We start from the raw sequence: 20,181 nt of genomic DNA, 5'->3' as shown, positions 1-20,181 counted from the left end.
TTACTTATCATTCTTAAGGCTCTTCTTAGCATTTTACTTGATTGTCCCCCAGTAATATTTTTGCTGATTTAAATACTGTCAACTGCATTTGAAGGCACTTGTTGTTTCAAAACATTGATAGATTAGATTATACATTTTCTATGATTCTCAGTATTTTGGAATAGAATGCCCCAAACTATAAACTCTTTTTTTATATATTATAAACTTTTTTTTATTCAAAATGGTATTTAAACTAGTTTAGTTATGTAATATTGCCTAAGGTAACAGTTCTCAAAGTATAATTCTCAGACAAGCAGTGTCAGCATCAACTGGGAACTTATTAGAAATGCAAATTCCCAGGCATTACCCCCGACCTGTTGACTCAGAAGCTGAGGATAGGGTGCTGCAGTTTGTGTTTTAACTAGCCTGCCAGGCGACTCTGATAGAAGCTGAAGCTTGAGAGCCACTGTCTTAAAGGACTAGAAGGGTTGAGAAAGGAGGCTTCTTTTAGACATATTTATGTTCCCAGTAATCACTCATTTAGACTCTTTTAAACTCAGAGAAAAGAAAAGAGTATTGGGAAAAATTCAGGGAATCTCTGAATTGGTCCTGTGCCTTCCCATTACATAAAGGTGAGCTGTTGAAATTATATTGCTTTTACAGCTACATTTGTGGAACTGATTTGGAAAAAAAAAAAGGCTTATTACAAGATCATCTGTGTCCTCTTCTGTCTCCAACCAAAAAAACAAAGAATTATCTGCCTTTGGGTTAGTGTGTACCACTAATGAATGGAAAAGGCAGGGAGGGGAGCCATTGCCTTGCCAGAAGGCCAAAATAGCTACCCTATCGAGCCTCAAACTCTGAATTTGATGGCAGAATAAGAAACTTCTCCATCTGCCAGTTATAAAAGTGTTTGCACATCTGCTTTACGAGTTGTTGCTGCTCAGGTCTCAAAGAAGATGATCTGTGACAATGCAATGATGAGAACAGTGGGCCCCAAAACTGTTGAGGAAGCAAGATTTACTTTGGCTATGTTTATTGTGAGGGGATGATATCCCCCCAGATTTTTCTCTAGTGATAGGGAAGATACCTTGTCACCTTTAGTGTTCAAAATAAAGAAAAGGAAGTCACAAAAGAGAGTCTTTTCAAAAGTTAGATTAGGATATTGGGAGAATAGAATATATTTAAAATTTTCTTTTTGTCTAGATCGGAGCTTTGTTAGCCATGGTCACTTAGTAAGTACTTGCTAACTACCCTTGCTTTTCTGCTAGCTCCAGAATCTTGATGACTTTTAAGAGAGATGACATTAGTTATTTTTGCTGGTGTGTGTTTGTTCTCTTGTTCAAAAGAGTATTTCAAATTGGTTTTAGATTTTTATTAGCAGTTTTAAAAAGTAGCTAGTGAAATTTGTATGAAGAATAAAAAGTGTACAGGATGGTGAGTACACACGCTATTAAGTTACTGCACAATTAATAGAGGAAAAACTGTAGATTCGATTTTAATTGCCAAAGAGGGAAACTCTATCACTATACACACTATCACTTACTGATACGATCCATTCATTAGACACAAGACAGACACAAACCGATTATTCAGAAGATATAATACTTTTCTTAGCGGGCAGATGTGAAAAATATCTCCTGTAGATGACATGATTTTTAAAGGAAACTTTGGGAAAGGCAGTTAAGGTCTTTGGGATGTCCCTAAAGTTAAGGTGCTAGGCCCTCCTGTTTTTAATGGAAAGAGTGTGCTTTCTTACTTTGGTTGAGTGTCAGCACCTTTGAAGTATAGAGGAATTGTAAAGAAGAGAAACAAATAAGAGACTAATTATCCAAATGCATGTTAAACTGAGTTAAATTACCTGTACTAGCAATTAAAAACCCTATTGGTTATGTAACATCCATAAGGCTCCTTTCTCTCCGTCTGTCTATGTTTGGCTTATTGTCTGCCAGTAAAGTAATTGCAACACTTGAAGCTTCTCCAAATACATTTTGCGTTTGGATCTCATGAATTATAGTTTATAGTGTGCCTTCATAGAAGCTAGGGCTCTTCGGTGTTCTTTTCTTTTCTTTTCTTTTTTATTGCTATATTTCTTTCTTCTTAGAATAAAATAAGTATAGATTTTGTCAGAGAAACTGCTTCTGTGAATGGGTAGCTTACAATGGCTGATAATCTCCCCTCATTGTTTTTTTCCCTTCCCTAGATAGGCTTTGCCACATTGAGAAGACATTTTATTCTGTTTGAAAAGTCTCAACTTTCCAAAGTTCCTAGAATCAACTTAATTCCTGTCTCCTGCCTTCATTTTCACTAAGGAGTGGCAGTAGAAATGAAGCTGTCTTAAGATACAAATGAAGTAGCTGCTGAGTGATTATAGTGATTAATAATATTGCTTAGAATTAAGTTGTCATAACTGAAGCATTAGTCAGAACTTCAACAGGAATTTTTCCTGTACTATTCTACTTTCTGCTTTAGGGCTTCCAGCTCTGGAGAGCTTGCTATATTTTAGAGCATCCTCTAAATGCTCAAAAGTTCTTTATTACATCAAGCTATGCTCTGTTTTGTTATATATTCATCAACTTATACTAATTAAATGTTGTTTTTCCCTAAGTTTTTTTCTTTTTCTGTCTATAGAATATCAATACTCTCAACCGTTTCTCATCTAAAATTCTTCCCAAATCTGTTACCATTCTTTTTGCCCTTTTCTGAATGCTCTCCGGTTTGACATTGTGTTTTCTTAAATGTGATAATTCTGGAACTAGATAGAGTTCTTCCTACGTGTACTATTCGCCACATGCATAGCAATAGAGCCATTTTGTCCTTATTTATATTTCGTGGTTCTAGTAGCTTGAAATTCGTTAACTGTTCACAGATTTTAAGTAGTTGGCTCAAGTTTGAGCTTATAGTTAGTGAAATCCCCTAGGCTTTTTCATTGAAAACCTATTAAGGTAGAGTTTTCTCTAAGGAACCTTATTTCACAGTCTTATATTACATATTGTTTTGATTACTATTAAAAAGTCATCTTTATTAATTTTGGTATTGGTTCCATTTTTAAAAAATGGATTTTCTGTTGGCTGGCTTTTTTTGTTTGTTTCTGTATATAAACAATCAAAATTGAAGACAGAGAAAAAATGTTGACAAGGATGTAGAGTAACTGGAATTCTCAAACACTGCTAATGAAATGTAAATTGGTTATGAATATATGCATACTCTGTGATTGGCAATTTTACTCTTTGGTATACACCCAACAGAAACATGTTCATGTGTTCACTAAGAGATATGTACGAAAATGTTTACAGTAGCATTTGTAATGGTTAAAACTGGAAATTACCTGAAGACTCATCAATGGTAAAATGGTAAATTGTAGTGTATTCTCACTACTGAAATTCTTAACAGTAATGAGAATGAATGACTAACAACTACATGCAATAATATGGATGGATCTCACAAATTTAATATTGAATAAAAGAAGTCAGACACAAAAGAATATATACTAAGTTGTTAATCTTTCACATTAGATGTCAGAATAATGGGTTACCCTTGGTGGTGGGAAGCGAGGTTTGGTTAGTGATTACAAGAGGGCTTCGGGAGGCCGGTGAAGTTCTATTCACGCTCCACATGCTGGCTACTTTGGTTTCGTGAAAATTCATTGAGCTCTGTATTTAGAGTGTATATACTTTTCTGACCTATATTGTGCCTCCATGATTTTTTTTTTTAAATAGAGAAAAAGTTTACAAGTAATAAATCTTAAGTTTTGCAAAATCTTCACCTATAGTTTTAAGAAGCACATCTTTATTTGACAAGAAATTAACAGATTATTTTAATTTAATGTAGAAGATTATAATTGGTTCTTAGAGAAAATTCTTTTGATCACCTTAATTTACTTCTTCTATTTTTTCAACATCCCCTACAGCATTACTCATTTTTCAGCTTTGTTTCCTTGAGGGGAACTGGGGATTGGAGATGGTGATGGTTATAGAGACAAGGGCACATTAATATTTTGTATTCATTATTACTCTGAAAATTTAAAACACTTATTATGATCTTGCCTTGTAATTTTTGGCTTTTATGAGGTTATTATGAAAGGAAACATATTTGATTCATATTATGAAAACAAACACTGAAATCCAAACCATGAGAAGATTTGTTCTCCTAACTGACTTTCCAATAGATTCCATTTATAATGACTCACCATTTTATTTGGACCACTTTACCTTTTCTCAGGAAATAAGGACGTTAAGAGAATAATTTCCCATAAAGAAACTGAGTAGTCTAATAACTGAGACATTTTTGAATTTCACTGCTAAGTAGGGGAAAATTACAAGTTCTTCACCTGTCTTTCAAATTTCATGTTTTTGAAATTTTATTGAAAAGAAATTTCAATCTATAGATGTAGTCTTTAAAATTAGATATTATGTTTAACTAAGTGCTGGCAAGGATGTGGAGCAACTGGAACTGCCATATAGTGCTTGTGGGAATGCAGAATGGTGCAGCCATCTTGAAAAACAGTTTGGCAGGTTCTTATAAAGCTAAACTTATATTTATCATATTGATTCAGAAGTCCCACTCTTGGGTATTGGTACTACCTACAGAAGTGAAAATTAAATTTACATAAAAACCGATACACAGTTGTCCATAGCAGCTTTTTTTGCAGTTGTCACAAGCTGGAGACAACCCAGATCTCCTACAGTCGGTGAATGAATAAACAATAAACAATCTGTGGTATATTATGTATGATGAATTACTAGTCACTGTAAAAAGTAACAAACTATTAAAACCCGTAACACTTTTGATGAGTTCCTAAGACATACTGAGTGAGACAAGCCAGCCTCAAAAGGTTGCATTCTGTGATTCTATTTATTTGACACAAGGCATAGCCCAAGAGACTTTTTGGGGTGATGGAGAGCTGTCCTGTACCCTGATTGTGGTGGTGGTTACACATGTGTTAAAACTTATACACCAAAGGAAAAGAAGTTATTTTTACTTTTTTTGTGTGATAATTTTTTAAAAATAGGTAGTGTGTGAAAGCAAGAGTTCGTTTTTACTATGGTCTTGGAGTTTTTACACCTTTTATGAGTTTACCTAACAGAAAGACATTGTTAAAATTACTGAGTAGTCTGTTTAACTACTTGCAGAGCCTTTTGTTGTGTAGTTGTTAAAATCCATAGTTTAATATTACATCCTTTCTAGTTAGTGGAGAGAGATTGATGGAGGAAGAATGGCTTCTGTCAAATTAAGAGTGCATAACTTGAATGTTTTCTCTAATGGCTTTTCCCTGTACTCACTCTGTAGAGTATATAAAACTTATTTTTTAACTAGGCTAAAACTTAGTAAGCTAGTGAAATGTCACTAACTTTGTGGACTCATCTACTGGCAAGATGATAGACATAAAGGTACATGACAGGAATATGGCTCATGGTGTGTCTTGTTTTCTTGCACTTGCCATTCCCTGTGGTTTTTTTTTCCCCCTTACATTTCTTCTGTATCCCTTTAACTGATTTTAGTGAGGAAATGGAGAGAGAAGGAGAAAGAGAGAGAGGAAGAGAGAGAGATTGAAAGAGAGAGAGAGAGAGAGTGTGTGTGTGTGTGTGTGTGTGTGTGTGTACATATACATTCATACATGTAAGTTGTTTTTATGGAATAAAATTAGAAAATCAAGTGAGAACGATGTTTTTGTATTTTCATAAGACTTCTGTGTATTGTTTTCATCCAATGGGAAATAAAGCCAAGTAACTATTGAACAAATATGTATTGAATACCTTGGCATATGGGGATATAACAGTGAACCAGCTGAAAGTTGTCCCCTCATTCAGCTTACATTGTCATTTCATGCACTTGGGGAGGGAAGAGGAGCAGTATGACATTTCGAGAACTGATTTTCATCCTGACATGTTTTAAATATCCTAATTTCTGTCGAATTATAAAGATTGTTTAATCCATTAAAATTTTTGCCAGGTTAATAAAGAATAATTATTTCTTCAAATTCAACCTATAGTCTCTATATTTGTATTAGGAGAGTATAGAGGCTTTCACATTCCAAAATTAATGAAGAATGTGATAATCGTAATAATAATCACATAGCATTGGTGAATGGGCTAATTATATGTTATTGTATTTTGTAGTTTAATAGTTTTTGTCATGTCGAGTAGAGCAACAGTTAACTTGGCTGAAAAGCATGCTTATGAATTATGAAGATGTAATGCTTACAAACGTGGTGTCACATATTTAAGAAAATGCTTGATGAAATATATGGCGTATTGTTAAAGTGTTTTGTTCCTCCTCCTAGGAGAAATCTCAATTATTTTTCCAATGCCTATGCAGCTGCAGTTAGTGCTGTGGATCCTGATGCAGGAAATGGAGAACTTTGTATTAAGGTTCCGTCGGAGTTATGGAAACATGTTGATGGTAAAATACCCAAAATATACTTATTGTGCAGTAAAATCATGTTTGATTCAGTGACTAGAGCTTACATGAAAATTAATAATGTCAAAATTATAAATTAATCAGCCAAAATGTACACAAGTCCCCCCCCCCCCCTTATTGAGCACAAGCAAACATGAAAATAGCATTCAAGGGCTGTGAGAATAATGTTTGTTTTATTTATTTTTTAGAATTTTTATAAGGTTTTATTTGAGTCAAACCGACAAGGAGTAAGGGAGCGAGAGCTCAAATGCTTCTCACTATTTTTTTCCTCATTTGTTTGTAAAGTGAAACTTACAGAAAAAATTTAGATGGGTGGAACAGCTTGTAAAGATTTAAGAACCCCCACGATATCAAATCAGTTTAGAATTATAGCATTTTATAGCAGGAAGAATCCTAAAAAATTTTCTGATTTAATTCTTTCTTTCTATGGAAGAGTCACCTGAAGTCCGAGAGAGTTAGTGACCTGCTAAAGGTCATTAATTAGTACGGGAGTCAAGGCTAGAACAGAGGTTTTCTAACACTTACTCTGCATACTTTTGAGTATCCAGTCTTAATTCTAAATTTTTATTTTCTTTTGTATGAAATTATAGTTATTACAATTATTATGTATAACCTTCTGCCTGCCTTTATTTAACATTATAGAAATTAACCAAGACAAGGAAGTAAAAGACTTTTGTTTTGTTCATACTTATTTTTGGTAGTTTTTGTGTGTGGGAGAAGGATTTTTTTGGGGGGGAGGGGTTTGCCCAGCTTAGGGGATAGGCCTGAAAGGTTCATAGATTAGAGATAGTCCATGTGGTTATAGTGTTTTAGAGGAAATTAAAAGAAGCATCTTTTAATCTTGTTATGAAAGCAACACATTATGTAGAAGTCAAAACATTATAAATAATGCTTAGTGTAAATTCTTGAGTAGTCTTTCCTGTCTACCTCAGACTTTACTACTTCACCTTCTCTCCAAAGTCACCAACTCCTCAGCTATTTGTGAGGAATGTGGTAAGAGAACAAACTTGAATAGTAAGTTTTGAATTGGATCAAGGTTTGAATTTTTTCTTTAGGCACTGTAGTGCTGTTACTAATGTTGACAGGAGGATATGGCATAACCAGAGCTATATTTGGGGGAACACAGGTAGCAGTACTAGAGTTAACTGGAGGGGTAAGGACACGAGTGAGGGCAGGCTGTTGAGCTAACGTAGGTGGAGAAATGGTGGAAGTCTGAACTAGGTTAAGTATCTGTTTTTTTCATGTAAAACTGAGCCTTTGATTCCCATTTTATGTTCAGTGTAAGTCTGCCGCTGTTATATAGACCACTGTTACTTAATTATATATTTATGTATCAGTATGTGTATTTATTTGTTGCAGAATTAAAGGTCCTGAAGATACACATCAATTTTTCTTTGGATCAGCCAAAAGGAGGTCTTCATTTTGTGGTACCCAGTGTAGAGGGAAGTATGGCAGAGAGAGGTGCTCATGTTTTCTCTTGTGGGTATCAAAATTCCACAAGGTAGATTATTAATTCTTATGTATTTCAGTTAATTTCATTTTTCAATACTATTTTTCCTATGTATATATAATACACACGTTTAGTTGAAAAGTACCAGTTTGATCCCCCAAACTTCTGCATCATCTGAATCCTGTTTCATTAGTCAGTCATTCCTCCTCAGTCTTGTCTTCCTCTTCTCTTCTTTTCACGTTTCCTGTTCTAAAATCATCTCCATTCTTTTTTTTTAACTTTATATTGAAGTAAATATAGAAAAGTACACAAGTTTTAAATAGTACACAAGCTCAATAAATTGGCACAAATGAGCAAACACATGTAATCTACACTCAAATCAAGAAAAAGGACATTGCCAGCATCACAGAGTCCTCACTCCCACCCACCTCACTCACTCTCTCCACTTGTTATTCTGCCCAAGAGCAACCACTGTCCTGATTTCTAAAATACCATAGATGTACTACTCTAGTTTTTGAACTTGATATAGACGGAAACATGCATTATACCTTTTACGTCCGGCTTTCTTGTTGGACACTATGGTGGTGAGCTTTACCTTCATTGTGTATAATTGTAGTTCTCATAGCTCTGTGAACTATAATATTAATTATATTATTGAAATATTATTTTATATTTTCTCAAATTATTAACTGCTTCAATCCAGGGATGATGTCTTATACTTCTTTTGTTTCGATACCAAGCACAGATCCTGGCACTAATAAAACTTGATCTTAATTGGTAGAAAGTTGTATACAAATTTTATGTCTGGCTTTACCAGTACTGTTTGAATTTATACAATGCATCATATTCCATACTCCAAAAAAGCAGTTTCTGAACTTATGGAATAGATTCTGAATATTAGTTGTATCTTTTAAAACTTTATTATAAGCTTTTTTAGATTTTTTGAAATGAATGCTACATAAAAACTGACCGATGTGAATAAAGAAGAGAAAGTTATTTTTAATTAAAAAATTGGAAACTAAAAATTGCTTACCTCTTTTTTAGAGTAAACTGAAGGTACCATATGATATATTTTCTTAATATTTCCAAATAATATTTGCAGTCAGGTTTCTATAATCAGATTCTTTCAAACTGCACAGTAAAAAACTTTAGTAGGCAAATAGCTAAAATTTCTTTTTGTATATAATTTATAAATGTTAAAATAACTTTTACAAGGGAAAAACAGTATAGGTTATACTTTCAACACATTTTCTATCCCGTTCTTTTTTCTAGATTTTGGTTCCCATGTGTTGATTCCTACTCTGAATTATGTACATGGAAACTTGAATTTACAGTGGATGCTGCAATGGTGGCTGTTTCCAATGGAGATTTGGTGGAGACAGTGTATACCCATGATATGAGGAAGAAGACCTTTCATTACATGCTTACTATTCCAACAGCTGCGTCAAATATCTCCTTGGCCATTGGACCTTTCGAAATACTTGTAGATCCATATATGCATGAGGTATGGCTTCTTCCTCCTTTCTCTGCTTTCACCCTTTTATTCTTGATAAAAAGAAGGATATTAAAGAAATACTGTTTTTCTGAACTCTTAACTATCAAGAATATCACAAGAGGAAAAAGGTTTCCCTGTCTGATACGTTTAATGACGTTAATTCCCGAATGAAGTCCTTTCAAAATGTCATATTTTCTTCAAGAGAGGGCTTAGCATTCCAAAAGAGCTTCAGGTATGCCTTGATTAGAGTATAAGTTGATTTCTGGAATTCTGTTCATTATATTGTCATTTTTTTGTTTGACATATGTACAAATATTTTAGTACCATCCCTGGAATCTGAAAAATTGCAATTTCAAAATTAAATAGGAAGATTTGTTCTCATTTCAGTATATATCGAGGCAAAGAGAAAAGCCTGAGGCAGTGTTAGAATTCTGGTCAACAAACTCGTGAAGGCTGCTTCTAGTTTCCTCCCATCCCATATTTTGCGACAAATCATATATCAATAGGTAGGCTAAATAGTGCTTTTAGGCCTCCCCCGGCATGCCACTTCTGGTGATTAGAAAGTAATTCATTGGTTATTGACCCTCTGGGCTATTGCACACGTTTAAAGCAACATTTGAATGAATCTCTTTTCGTTTACTATTAGTCCTTTATGCTTTCAATTTTAGTTATTTTTTTTGATGTAAGGCTTATACTGTGACCATATATATCTCAACAGCATTTCTTTGAATAATGTAAGCAGAAATTGAGGTTAGCCAGGTTTAGACTTGTTAGTGAGCTCCTCCGTCTGCTCTTATATTTGCTTTCCCAAAATTCACAAGATTTTAAAAATCACTCATGGAAAATATTCAAGATATTTGCTTTTACTGTCTTGATAACGTCTCTTGAAAGTGTATTCACTGATAAGATTGGCAGTATTTTTCTTGTCTTTGGTAAATGATCAACTTTAAAATCATTTGATTAGTACCTACTTTGAGTTTTGGAAGAAATTTTTGTTCCCCACTCTGTCATTGGATGAGGGGAAAGGTAAATGAAAGTTAAGAAGTATTTTTCTTGAATACTTAGAGCGCATTACTTAGTCTTTCTGTGTCTCAGATAGTTTTAATTTTTACTATGTTATCTTCAGATTTGCTGTTGTATAGGTTTGTCTGAATCTTTTTTTGATGAATGGTACTTTATTTTTTGTGTATGTACCAAGAGTAAACAAACAAAATGCTAATGCTAATCATGATGCATTTTGGTCCCTGCCCATTAATAATACGTAGCTGTCCATCCCTCACTATTATGACAGTCTCCAGTTTGTTCTTTTATAATGCTATTAGAATGATAGTTTTTATCATACGTTTAAACTTTCCTTGCCTCCACAGTCTTGCAGTAATCAGAGCTCTTTAGCATAGCTTTCAAGGTCTTCTAGAATTTGACCCTAACATTCCTTTCTAGCTTTTTTCTAATTACTTTCCTGTTTATATTTGTATATTCAATACAGTTTACTTAGGTTTTCCTGATTATGCCTTGCCTCTTCCTTTCTCTGACATTGTTTAAGATGTCTCCTTTTCCTCTCCTTACCTGTCAGACTTTTGTTCAATTCAAAAAGATTAGCTCTAATTCAGTCCCCTGCATGAAACCTTGCTGGCTCATTCTAGTAAGAGTGATCTGTCATTACTGATGCTGTTCATTTGACACAGAATCATCAGATGTTATACGTGTCTTGTCCAGGGTGTGAGATGTAACCTAGTATGGAAATCAGAATTACTATTTCTGTTGTAGGAATTTCTTATCTCTTAAATAGCAGTAAGCTTCCCTGCAGCTTTCAACACGTAGTCAAGATAATGGAGAAGGACTACAGTAATTTTTCTTTATGTGTAGAAAAGATAATATGATAACAATAATTAAGATAGTACTGTGATGTGTCATATTCACTAGGTTAGATATTTATGAATCAAAGGTAGATCTATAATAAGTCTTCAAAATGTAGATCTTTCTTTTGTATGTATATACAAAATAAGTTTTAACTTAATTTGGAACCAAAGTTTTATTTTCATTGTTGTAAGCATTTCACAGACTTATAATCCATCATGAATTTAATTTTTAAGTACAATAACTGTTTTGTAAATACAGTCAGTAAGTAATCACTGATTTCAAACCAGCATTTCCTTTCATTGCCATGAATTTTTAAAAAAAATATGGATTTACATGAACATTTATTTATAATTGAGATATTTAGCAAATTTAAAATATTAAAGTTAACTTATTTAATTATCTTTTTCCTTGCTTTTTATTTTCAGGTTACTCATTTTTGTTTACCTCAACTTCTTCCATTACTTAAACATACTACATCATATCTTCATGAAGTTTTTGAATTTTATGAAGAAATCCTTACATGTCGATATCCATACTCCTGTTTCAAGACTGTGTTCATTGATGAGGCTTATGTTGAAGTGGCAGCTTATGCTTCCATGAGCATTTTTAGGTTAGCATTTATTCAAATTTGAAATGCTTAAATTAGGGTAATGATGTGAAGAGATGTTATTTTATGATTAATTTTAAGATGTATTTTCAACTTTTTTTTGTTTAAATATGGTTGACTTCATAGAAAATGTAGTATTTTTAAAATTAAGAAATGCATACAAGGATAAAGAAGAAAATTTCAGAATAACCCAAAAGACTCATATTGTCTTTATCCAGAATTGACTAATAGTAATAGTTAACGTATTTTCGTCTCTCTTCTGCTTATGCAATTTTAAAAAGCATACAAGTAATTTTGTGGAAAACTAGTGAGGGTTTTTTCTTATCACTATTTAAAAATTTGGTATTGTCAACTTTTTTGTAAGAAAAAAGAAAAAGAAAACTTTATTTTCTTTCTTTTTCTACTTTCTTCCCTTCCCTTCTTTCTTTCATTCCTTGAAAAGTTCTATTAAAAAATTTTATGTCTCAGGGTCATTTTACCCTTTCTGGACCTACATTTTCTCCTCTGTGAAAAGAGGATAATAATACTGCCTCTGCATTCTCCAGGGTTGTTAGAAAGATCTGATGGATCGATGTATATGACAGTAAATAATAGAGCATAAAAAGTTAATAGCTATTCAGAAAAGATGTTTGAAATTAGAAGAGATTTCACAGGAGGATCAGTTTCTGATTAGTGATGTTCTCTCCTCCCTGCAATAAAGATTTTTTAAAATATTTTTTATGGAAATCAGTGGGAAACATTGCAGTCTTTGCTTTAAGCAAAAGTTTTCAAGGTTATGGATTTCAGCTAAATTGTGAAAAGATGCAAAAGCTCTTTTGGAGAATATTCTGTTTTTTCTCTTTTATGCCAGCTTAAATTTCATTTTAAAGATGTGATTATTTTATTTCGACATGATAATTATTTATTTCTTGGTTATAATTAGCTGAGTCTTCTTTTAATTTCCAGCACAAATCTGTTACACAGTGCCATGATTATAGACGAGACACCTTTGACTAGAAGGTGTTTAGCTCAGTCCTTGGCTCAGCAGTTTTTCGGATGTTTCATATCCAGAATGTCTTGGTGAGTAATTTCAGAGTTTACAACCAATAAATAAAAGGAATTGAGAAATTTTTCAATTTTTTTTTCTTGTGGTATAAGCTGACCTTTGTCCTAATGGCAGGTAGTTAGTTAATATAAAAGACCTTACTCTATATATATTTAAAGAAAAATCATGAGTGTAAATTTTATCTTAAATTTTTGGCCATGAATTCAGTATAGTTAGTCTGTAATTTGCATTAAGGATAAGGTAAGATTGATAGCAACAGTTTCCTAAAAACTGAATGAATACTATAGATAAAAGGACTTCAGTGTTAGAAAATTACGGTCAGAATTCTAATGGTCAGAATTCAGTGCAGTTGGTAATGTTCAAAATAATGTTTAAAGTAAAATAGTGGTCTTCTATAATAGTGATAATGAATAGTGAAGTTCCTGCTGATGCCTAGCTTTGTATTAATTTACTTGAAAGATGTGGGAGACAGGAACAATTTTTATTTTTATTTTTTTTATTAACTTGAGATGAATTTGAAGAAATATACAAGACATGATTATATTTTATAATTGTCATTCTGTGCTATAAATAGTATGTGAATATTTTGGGTTTTTTTCCCTCCTTGGAGGGGAGAGGGCAGAGAATAAGCCTTTTGATTTATACTTTTCCTAAAATTACATAGTTTCATTAAAAAAAAGTGCTTGGAACATGATAGGCAAAATGTTTGAATGAACAAATGAATGGATAAAGAAACGAATGAATAAATGAATGGTGTCATTTGTTTTTCCTCTTTAGAAACTAAAAGATAAATTAAGTAATTAAACTTAGGTCTTGTACTCCCACTGATAACTATGCATGGGATTAACAATAATAGAATGTGGACTTTAAGAATGCAACAGTACAGTCCTGGCTATGAGTTGGGCAAGAGGGAAGCAGCACTGCCAGAGTAGAGCATAAACATAGGTACTAAACTTGAATAAGACTGTAAGTCAGTCTCACCATTAAAGCCAGATATGAAGAAAGTATAAGGAATGGACAAGTAGAACTCAGCTGGAGGAAATGAGAAAACCAAATAATTTATTAATAACTTTGATTTTCTTTAAGAAGGCAAAAAAGTACATATTAACACTTGTTCTGTTATCCTCTTATCTGAAGAATTTTTATGATTAAAAGTTTTATTTTTACTTTTTGCTTAGGTCTGATGAATGGGTGCTAAAGGGAATTTCAGGCTATATTTATGGACTTTGGATGAAAAAAACTTTTGGTGTTAATGAATACCGCCATTGGATTAAAGAGGTAACAATAGCTCCATCCATTATCCTCTTAGAAGTCAATAAGACATGGTAGTGTTCACCTAATTTCCAAGTTGTGTGTCCTTTATTTTTAATAATTGTTAAATACTTAACTGTCATTTAAAAGTCTCTAATTTTTTCCCAGTAAACTGAGAATCACTTTACTGAGTTTTATCTAGTTTCCATTGTCAGTGTTGGCCACCAAAGACTTTTTGCTAAGAAAGAGAATATTTAAGGTCCTTGAGCATCAAGTTAGTCGTTAAATATATCCTACCTCCTCATAGTAGTCACTTTTAATGTATCTCTATGCTTCCTGAATTTGTTAAGACTGAGAGTTCAAGTGCCAGAGTCAGATTGCTTTTCATACATTTACAAGCTTTGTGACTTCGATTAACCTTCCAAGCCTCATCTGTATAAAGAGAGTAGTAGTGTCTACCGCATGGACTGGGATCATGAGACATCGTACATGTGCTGTGTGTGGTGCTTTGTACGTAGTAAGTGCTTATTGTGTGCTGACTAGCCCTTCAGTGCATTAATGCTCTGTCACCATCACATCTTTTTCCTGTTATTTTAAGATTTGGCCCACAAGAAAAAATCAATTGTATTTTGCCTAGCTTATTCTGTTTATGTACATATACATTTTAATCACATCATGCTGAGCATCTTCCTTCTTAGGTGGGAAAATTTCAGCCTTTAATATCCTTATTAAATAGACCCCTCTATCTTTTCCTTTTTCTCATTTTATATGTCTTCATCATTCAGACCTGAACTTAAATAAGCCAAAAGTAATTCTAAAGATTTCAAACATTTAGAACTATAAAAGAATTCCTACATCTATAATTGGAAGAGTCCATTCTTCATTTAAAAAACTATTAATGAAGGAGAAAAAATAACATAGCACTTACCACGTTTTGAGCACTGTTATAAACTTTTTATAAATATTATCTTAATCCTTCTAACTACTCTCTTATTATCCTCATTTTACAGATGAGGAAACTGAGACACAGAGAGGTTAAGTTATTTGACCAAAGTTACACAGCTAGTAAGTAGTAGAGCCAGGATTTAGACCTGGCTTTTAACCAGTTCACTATGATTTTTTTTTACCACTTCTCTAGTCTGCTTATATATTATTTCATCTAATCATGAATTTCAGCACAGTCGTGTTGTCTTGTTTCCACTTGTCTTTTTTATTTATTTATTTTTATTTTGATGTCATATTGGAGAAGATTGGAGAAGTTTTCAGATGGTAGATTCCTGACATAATTTTATTCCCATTTCTTTTTATTTGCCCAAATCCTTCATCAGAAGGAAATACAATGAAGGAAGAAATAAACTTGGAAAACTGGTCAGAGAGGTTGGGAAGGGCCATTAGGAAAAGTCACCAGGCTGCTGGCCAGCCCTGAAGTCACAAACTAGAGAAGGTTTTAGGTTCTGTCCTTCAGCCAGCTGTGTAGTCCACTTTGTTTATAAGAACACAAACTACTCTCCAAATACATTTAATTTCTTTTAGGAAATATACATTCTAATTCCAGTAAAAGAGAAATTACAGTTCAGTTTTAAATTTGACATGTAAAAAAATTTTCACTGACTCTTGTTTTTATCTTTTTTTTAGGAGCTGGACAAAATAGTGGCATATGAACTAAAAACTGGCGGAGTTTTACTACATCCCATATTTGGTGGAGGAAAAGAGAAGGATAAGTATGTTACTGTTCAGAGATGGTATTATAAACCTTGTTATATGGGGTCAGTCTTTTAGGATCATTTGTCTGTGCGTTGAGGCCCACACAGACCAGAAAGGCAGTAGTGATAATGGTAGGTAATAACACTGAGGCCACAAACACTGGTCATCTTCTCACTACTCCTTTCATTACTGTTTTCGTTGCATGTGATAGCTGTAAATGGATATAAACATTAAAAGACTTAAAAATATAATACTTTTGCTTTTTCCATGTGAATTTCCTAATGCTACTGTATCATATCATACTCCTAAGTTTTAAAATAATGAAAACAAATGTTTTGTTTACATACCACTGATTATTTTAAGTCTAAGTAGATAATTTCAGCATTAAGATATCCTACTTATACCTGTTTATTTGGGTCTTCACCTATCTAGATGCATATTTACTCTTTCCTTTTTTCTTTTTATGTCCCTCCCTCACCTTCCTTCCCTTATTTCTCACTCTTTTTTAGCAAGTCACTTAACCATTAACTGAAACTTACCTTTTCTTTACTTAGGAATGTAGGCAAAAGACAGCGCTTTGATGTTGTCAGCAACAGAAATCATGGGTGTTTTCCTGTCACATTGTAATTGTTAACAGATATCTTGACACATTCTCTGCACTCATCACTACCCTCAAATTATTGCAGTGGACCACTGCAAGCTCTCGTTATTTAATGCATTAATAAACTAGTATATATATATTGGTATATCCTAATTTTTTTTAATAAGTGCATTTCATTATAATTGGGGTTCTTTCTGGTAATTCTATGAATTTTATTTTGTTCATTTTAAACCAGTTTTTCAGATGGGGTCCATAGGATTAACCAGAGTGCCCAAGTGTTTAAAATCACAACAAAGGTTAAGAAACTTGAAATTATATAACTAGTAACCTTTTCTTTGTTGTAGCATGGTCACTGAGACAAGATTAAGTCAGTGAAAAGCATAAGCATTTCGAGTTAGACAAACTAGGATTTTTATTATTATTAGTTTTTGTGATCTAAGAATTGTATAACCTGTCAGAGCATATGTGTGAGTGTGATAATGTGTAAAGTGACAGTGATGATTCATCTTAACCTGATTGGTTGTGAGGATTATTTGAAATAAAGCGTAATATATAGTATCAGCGAGTGTTAGTTCCTTCTACTTTTTTCTTCTGGTTGCCTGCAGTGTAGCAGTTTCCTAGTGTATAATTAGAGCATTGCCATTGTGTGTAAATATGGTTTACGCTGAATGCTTTCACCTTTTGGTTCTGCCCATTTATTTAGTTCTTGTCGTATGTTTAATTTTTTGAATTATGTATAAAAACAGCACATGAGTACTTTGTTCTTTGAAGAAATTCAAAATGACAATTTAGAAGCATGCAGAGTAAAAAGTAAAAGATTATTTTTAGCCCTCTTTTGCCATCTCTCACTCCCATCAGTTTCTCTCCTTGGAGATAACTATGATTACAAATTTGGCATATTGTCTTCTAATATGGACTTTTTTGGCTTTTCTTTATGTGTATATGGCATTTATAACATGTAATTCACTCATATTCATATTACTTTTTTGTTGTTAAATTAACTAGATCTATATATTCTAACAGGCATTCCATGTGACTATACATTCATTTACTTCGTTCTACTTAAGAACTATATAATATTCCATTGTACCTTGGAAGTTATTTAGCATTTTCCATATCGGTGCATTGCTAAAGTTCATAAGCTTATAAAGCTCATAAGCTTGGAAGTAATAGGTAAAATATAAAAGTAATTTTTCAAATATCAAATTGACAAATATTTTAAATTTCAATATGCCACATTTTTAAAGAAGTATAGTGACTGCTTTTATACATTGATTTTGAAAGATAATTTATTTGTACGAATCAAAATTTAAAAATTTTGTTAATTTTTAGATTCAACAAATCTACTTCTACGTATGTCATCATATAGAAATTCTAATTCTAGATGTTTGTTATACAGAAATACTTGCTCATGTATAAAAAGATACTATAGCATTATTTGAAATAGTGGAAAATTGTTAACATCTTACTTGTACATATATGCCATTAATATTTTCTATTAGACCATACCTTTCTTTTAATTTATTGATGATCTCTTTATCATGTCAGACTTTTTAATTTTTTAACATAGTCTAGTGTTCATGTCATCCAGATTTTATATTTTCCTTTGGAAAATTTTTCTCGCTCCAGAATTCTGGAGAGCATTTTTTAAATTTCATTTTTGTATAGTACATTTATAATTGTTTTTGTTTTAGATATGTAATTCATCTTGAAATGATTGGTGTGTATGCTTTAACTGTGGGATATTGATTGGAATTACATTGATTGTATTGATGAATTTGGAATGCATCGAAATATTTATACTATTGTGTCTTTCTAGCTAGGAGCTTAACATGTGTGTTTCTATTTATTCAAGTTTTTTTTAATGTCCTTTTATAAAACTTAATTTTTCTTCCAGTTAAGTTTATTTTTGGATGTTTTCTCGTCTTTGTTATGGTCATACTAGGGAAATTACAAGGTAATTCCCATGAGGATTTTAATTTATTGTCTTGATGTGGCTATAGCATATATTATTTATTTAGTATTCAAATTTATTATAATACATACACTGTTTATTTTTTAGTCCGGCTTCCCATCTACACTTTTCAATAAAGCATCCCCATACACTCTCCTGGGAATACTACACTATGTTTCAGTGTAAAGCTCACCTTGTGATGAGATTGATTGAAAATAGGATCAGTATGGAATTTATGCTACAAGTAAGTATTATAAGAACTTAACAATTATGAAGAAAGATCTGTTCTGTATTTATATAATCTGAATACTATTTTGTAGGATAGGAATCAGGGCATCTGGGTTTATAGCTAGAGTTCTATTACTCATTAGCTGTTTGCTGACTAAGGAACCTATGGTTTTTGTTTGTATTTCTTCAATGATAGAAAGAGTATTGATACTTGACCCACTTAGTACCGGATAATTATGAAGATAAAATTAGAATGTGTGATTGAAAGTAAAACCTGTTTATATGACTCTGGCATTATTTAGAATATTAAGAATTAAGTGTCATTTAAAAATGTTTCAGTAGAAAAAAACAGACTATGTAAAAGATGTTTATTTTTGCTACTGCTAAATCCTGCTATATATTTTAAGCACATTTTGGTGTATGTAGTTGAGATATAATAGTTAAGGTAGTAGAAACCAGAATATGTTATAATGTTCAGCTATTTTTTTTTCATTAATAACATTCTTAAAGGTGAGTGAAAAATAACTGTTTAGTAATCTTTTTAAAAAACATTTACATTTGCCCTAAAATTAAATTGCTTTAATCTTTCTGTCCTTCACCTTACTTTTAGAGTAAAGAAAAGAAGTATTAAATGAGAAATGGTCCATAAAGAGGCAGTCAGCTTTTTAGAGTGGTATTAATCCTGAACTATTCTCAACTTATTAAATAATGTTAGTTTCTATCTAAAGCTCACAGCACAATAAATTATAGGTATTATATTATTATAATTATTCAAATACAATCTTCATTGTCCATGAGATCAGTAAAATTCAATTATGTTTAGAGGAAGAATGGTTTTATAGTCTAGCTATGCTTCTCTAGTAGTCTTTAACTAGAACAGTCCAGGTAGTGAGATGTGAAATTATTGTCTTCTGTAATTGACTATAATAATGTTATGCACTGTGGGTATAGTACATAATTAAAAGCAATGTATGTATTATGTTACACAAACTTACTGCATAACACTTATCCTTACAGGTTTTCAATAAACTGCTAAGTTTGGCTAGTACTGCTTCATCTCAGAAGTTCCAGTCACATATGTGGAGTCAGATGTTGGTTTCCACATCTGGTTTTTTGAAATCCATCTCGAATGTCTCTGGCAAAGACATTCAGCCTTTAATAAAGCAGTGGGTGTATCCTTTTAAGTAGCAGTTCAACAAAGTCGGGATGGGAATAAGGTTATCAGTGTAAGGAGAAGGAGGAAGAAGAGGAATTTGAGGTATAAAAGAAGGTAAGAACTATTTGAATTTCTAAATAATAGTAGAAATAACCAAGAGCTTATAAATTATTTCCTCTAAGGTGCCTACTAATTATTTAGATACACAGACACACACACACACACACACACACACACACACACATCTATATTTGTAAAATTCGGCATATTTTGAAATACTTTTTAGCGTATGAGTACAGAGATAGTCTTGATGGCAGGGGAGGTAAATAATCCACCAGACAGACCTGTAAGGTTACTTATGAGATGCAGTGGTCTGGTGACTGTTAAGCTGTGGTTAGAGGTTGGCACAAGTTGAGTAGTATCTTAGAACT

At 32.6% G+C, this 20,181-nt stretch overlaps 1 protein-coding gene across 5 annotated transcripts in view; it reads left to right on the top strand.

The window, feature by feature from the left end:
• Positions 1-20,181, top strand: part of TAF2 (TATA-box binding protein associated factor 2) — a 68,711-nt gene that overhangs the window by 10,020 nt on the left and 38,510 nt on the right. For 4 of the 5 annotated variants that reach the window (XM_016156656.2, XM_016156671.2, XM_016156663.2 and 1 more), the window contains exons 4-12: positions 6,263-6,381; positions 7,759-7,900; positions 9,122-9,353; positions 11,630-11,814; positions 12,757-12,870; positions 14,035-14,134; positions 15,743-15,828; positions 18,475-18,610; positions 19,612-19,766. In XM_016156656.2, the coding sequence (XP_016012142.2) occupies positions 6,263-6,381; positions 7,759-7,900; positions 9,122-9,353; positions 11,630-11,814; positions 12,757-12,870; positions 14,035-14,134; positions 15,743-15,828; positions 18,475-18,610; positions 19,612-19,766 (1,269 nt within the window). Of the gene's footprint in view, positions 1-6,262; positions 6,382-7,758; positions 7,901-9,121; positions 9,354-11,629; positions 11,815-12,756; positions 12,871-14,034; positions 14,135-15,742; positions 15,829-18,474; positions 18,611-19,611; positions 19,767-20,181 lie in introns of those variants that run through there. The other variant, XM_016156699.2, reaches the window with a different exon arrangement.

This window comes from Rousettus aegyptiacus, unplaced genomic scaffold (genome assembly GCF_014176215.1).
Source record: "Rousettus aegyptiacus isolate mRouAeg1 unplaced genomic scaffold, mRouAeg1.p scaffold_m13_p_15, whole genome shotgun sequence".
In the NCBI taxonomy this organism is placed as follows: Eukaryota; Metazoa; Chordata; class Mammalia; order Chiroptera; family Pteropodidae; genus Rousettus; species Rousettus aegyptiacus.
This window is presented reverse-complemented; position numbering and strand designations above follow the sequence as displayed.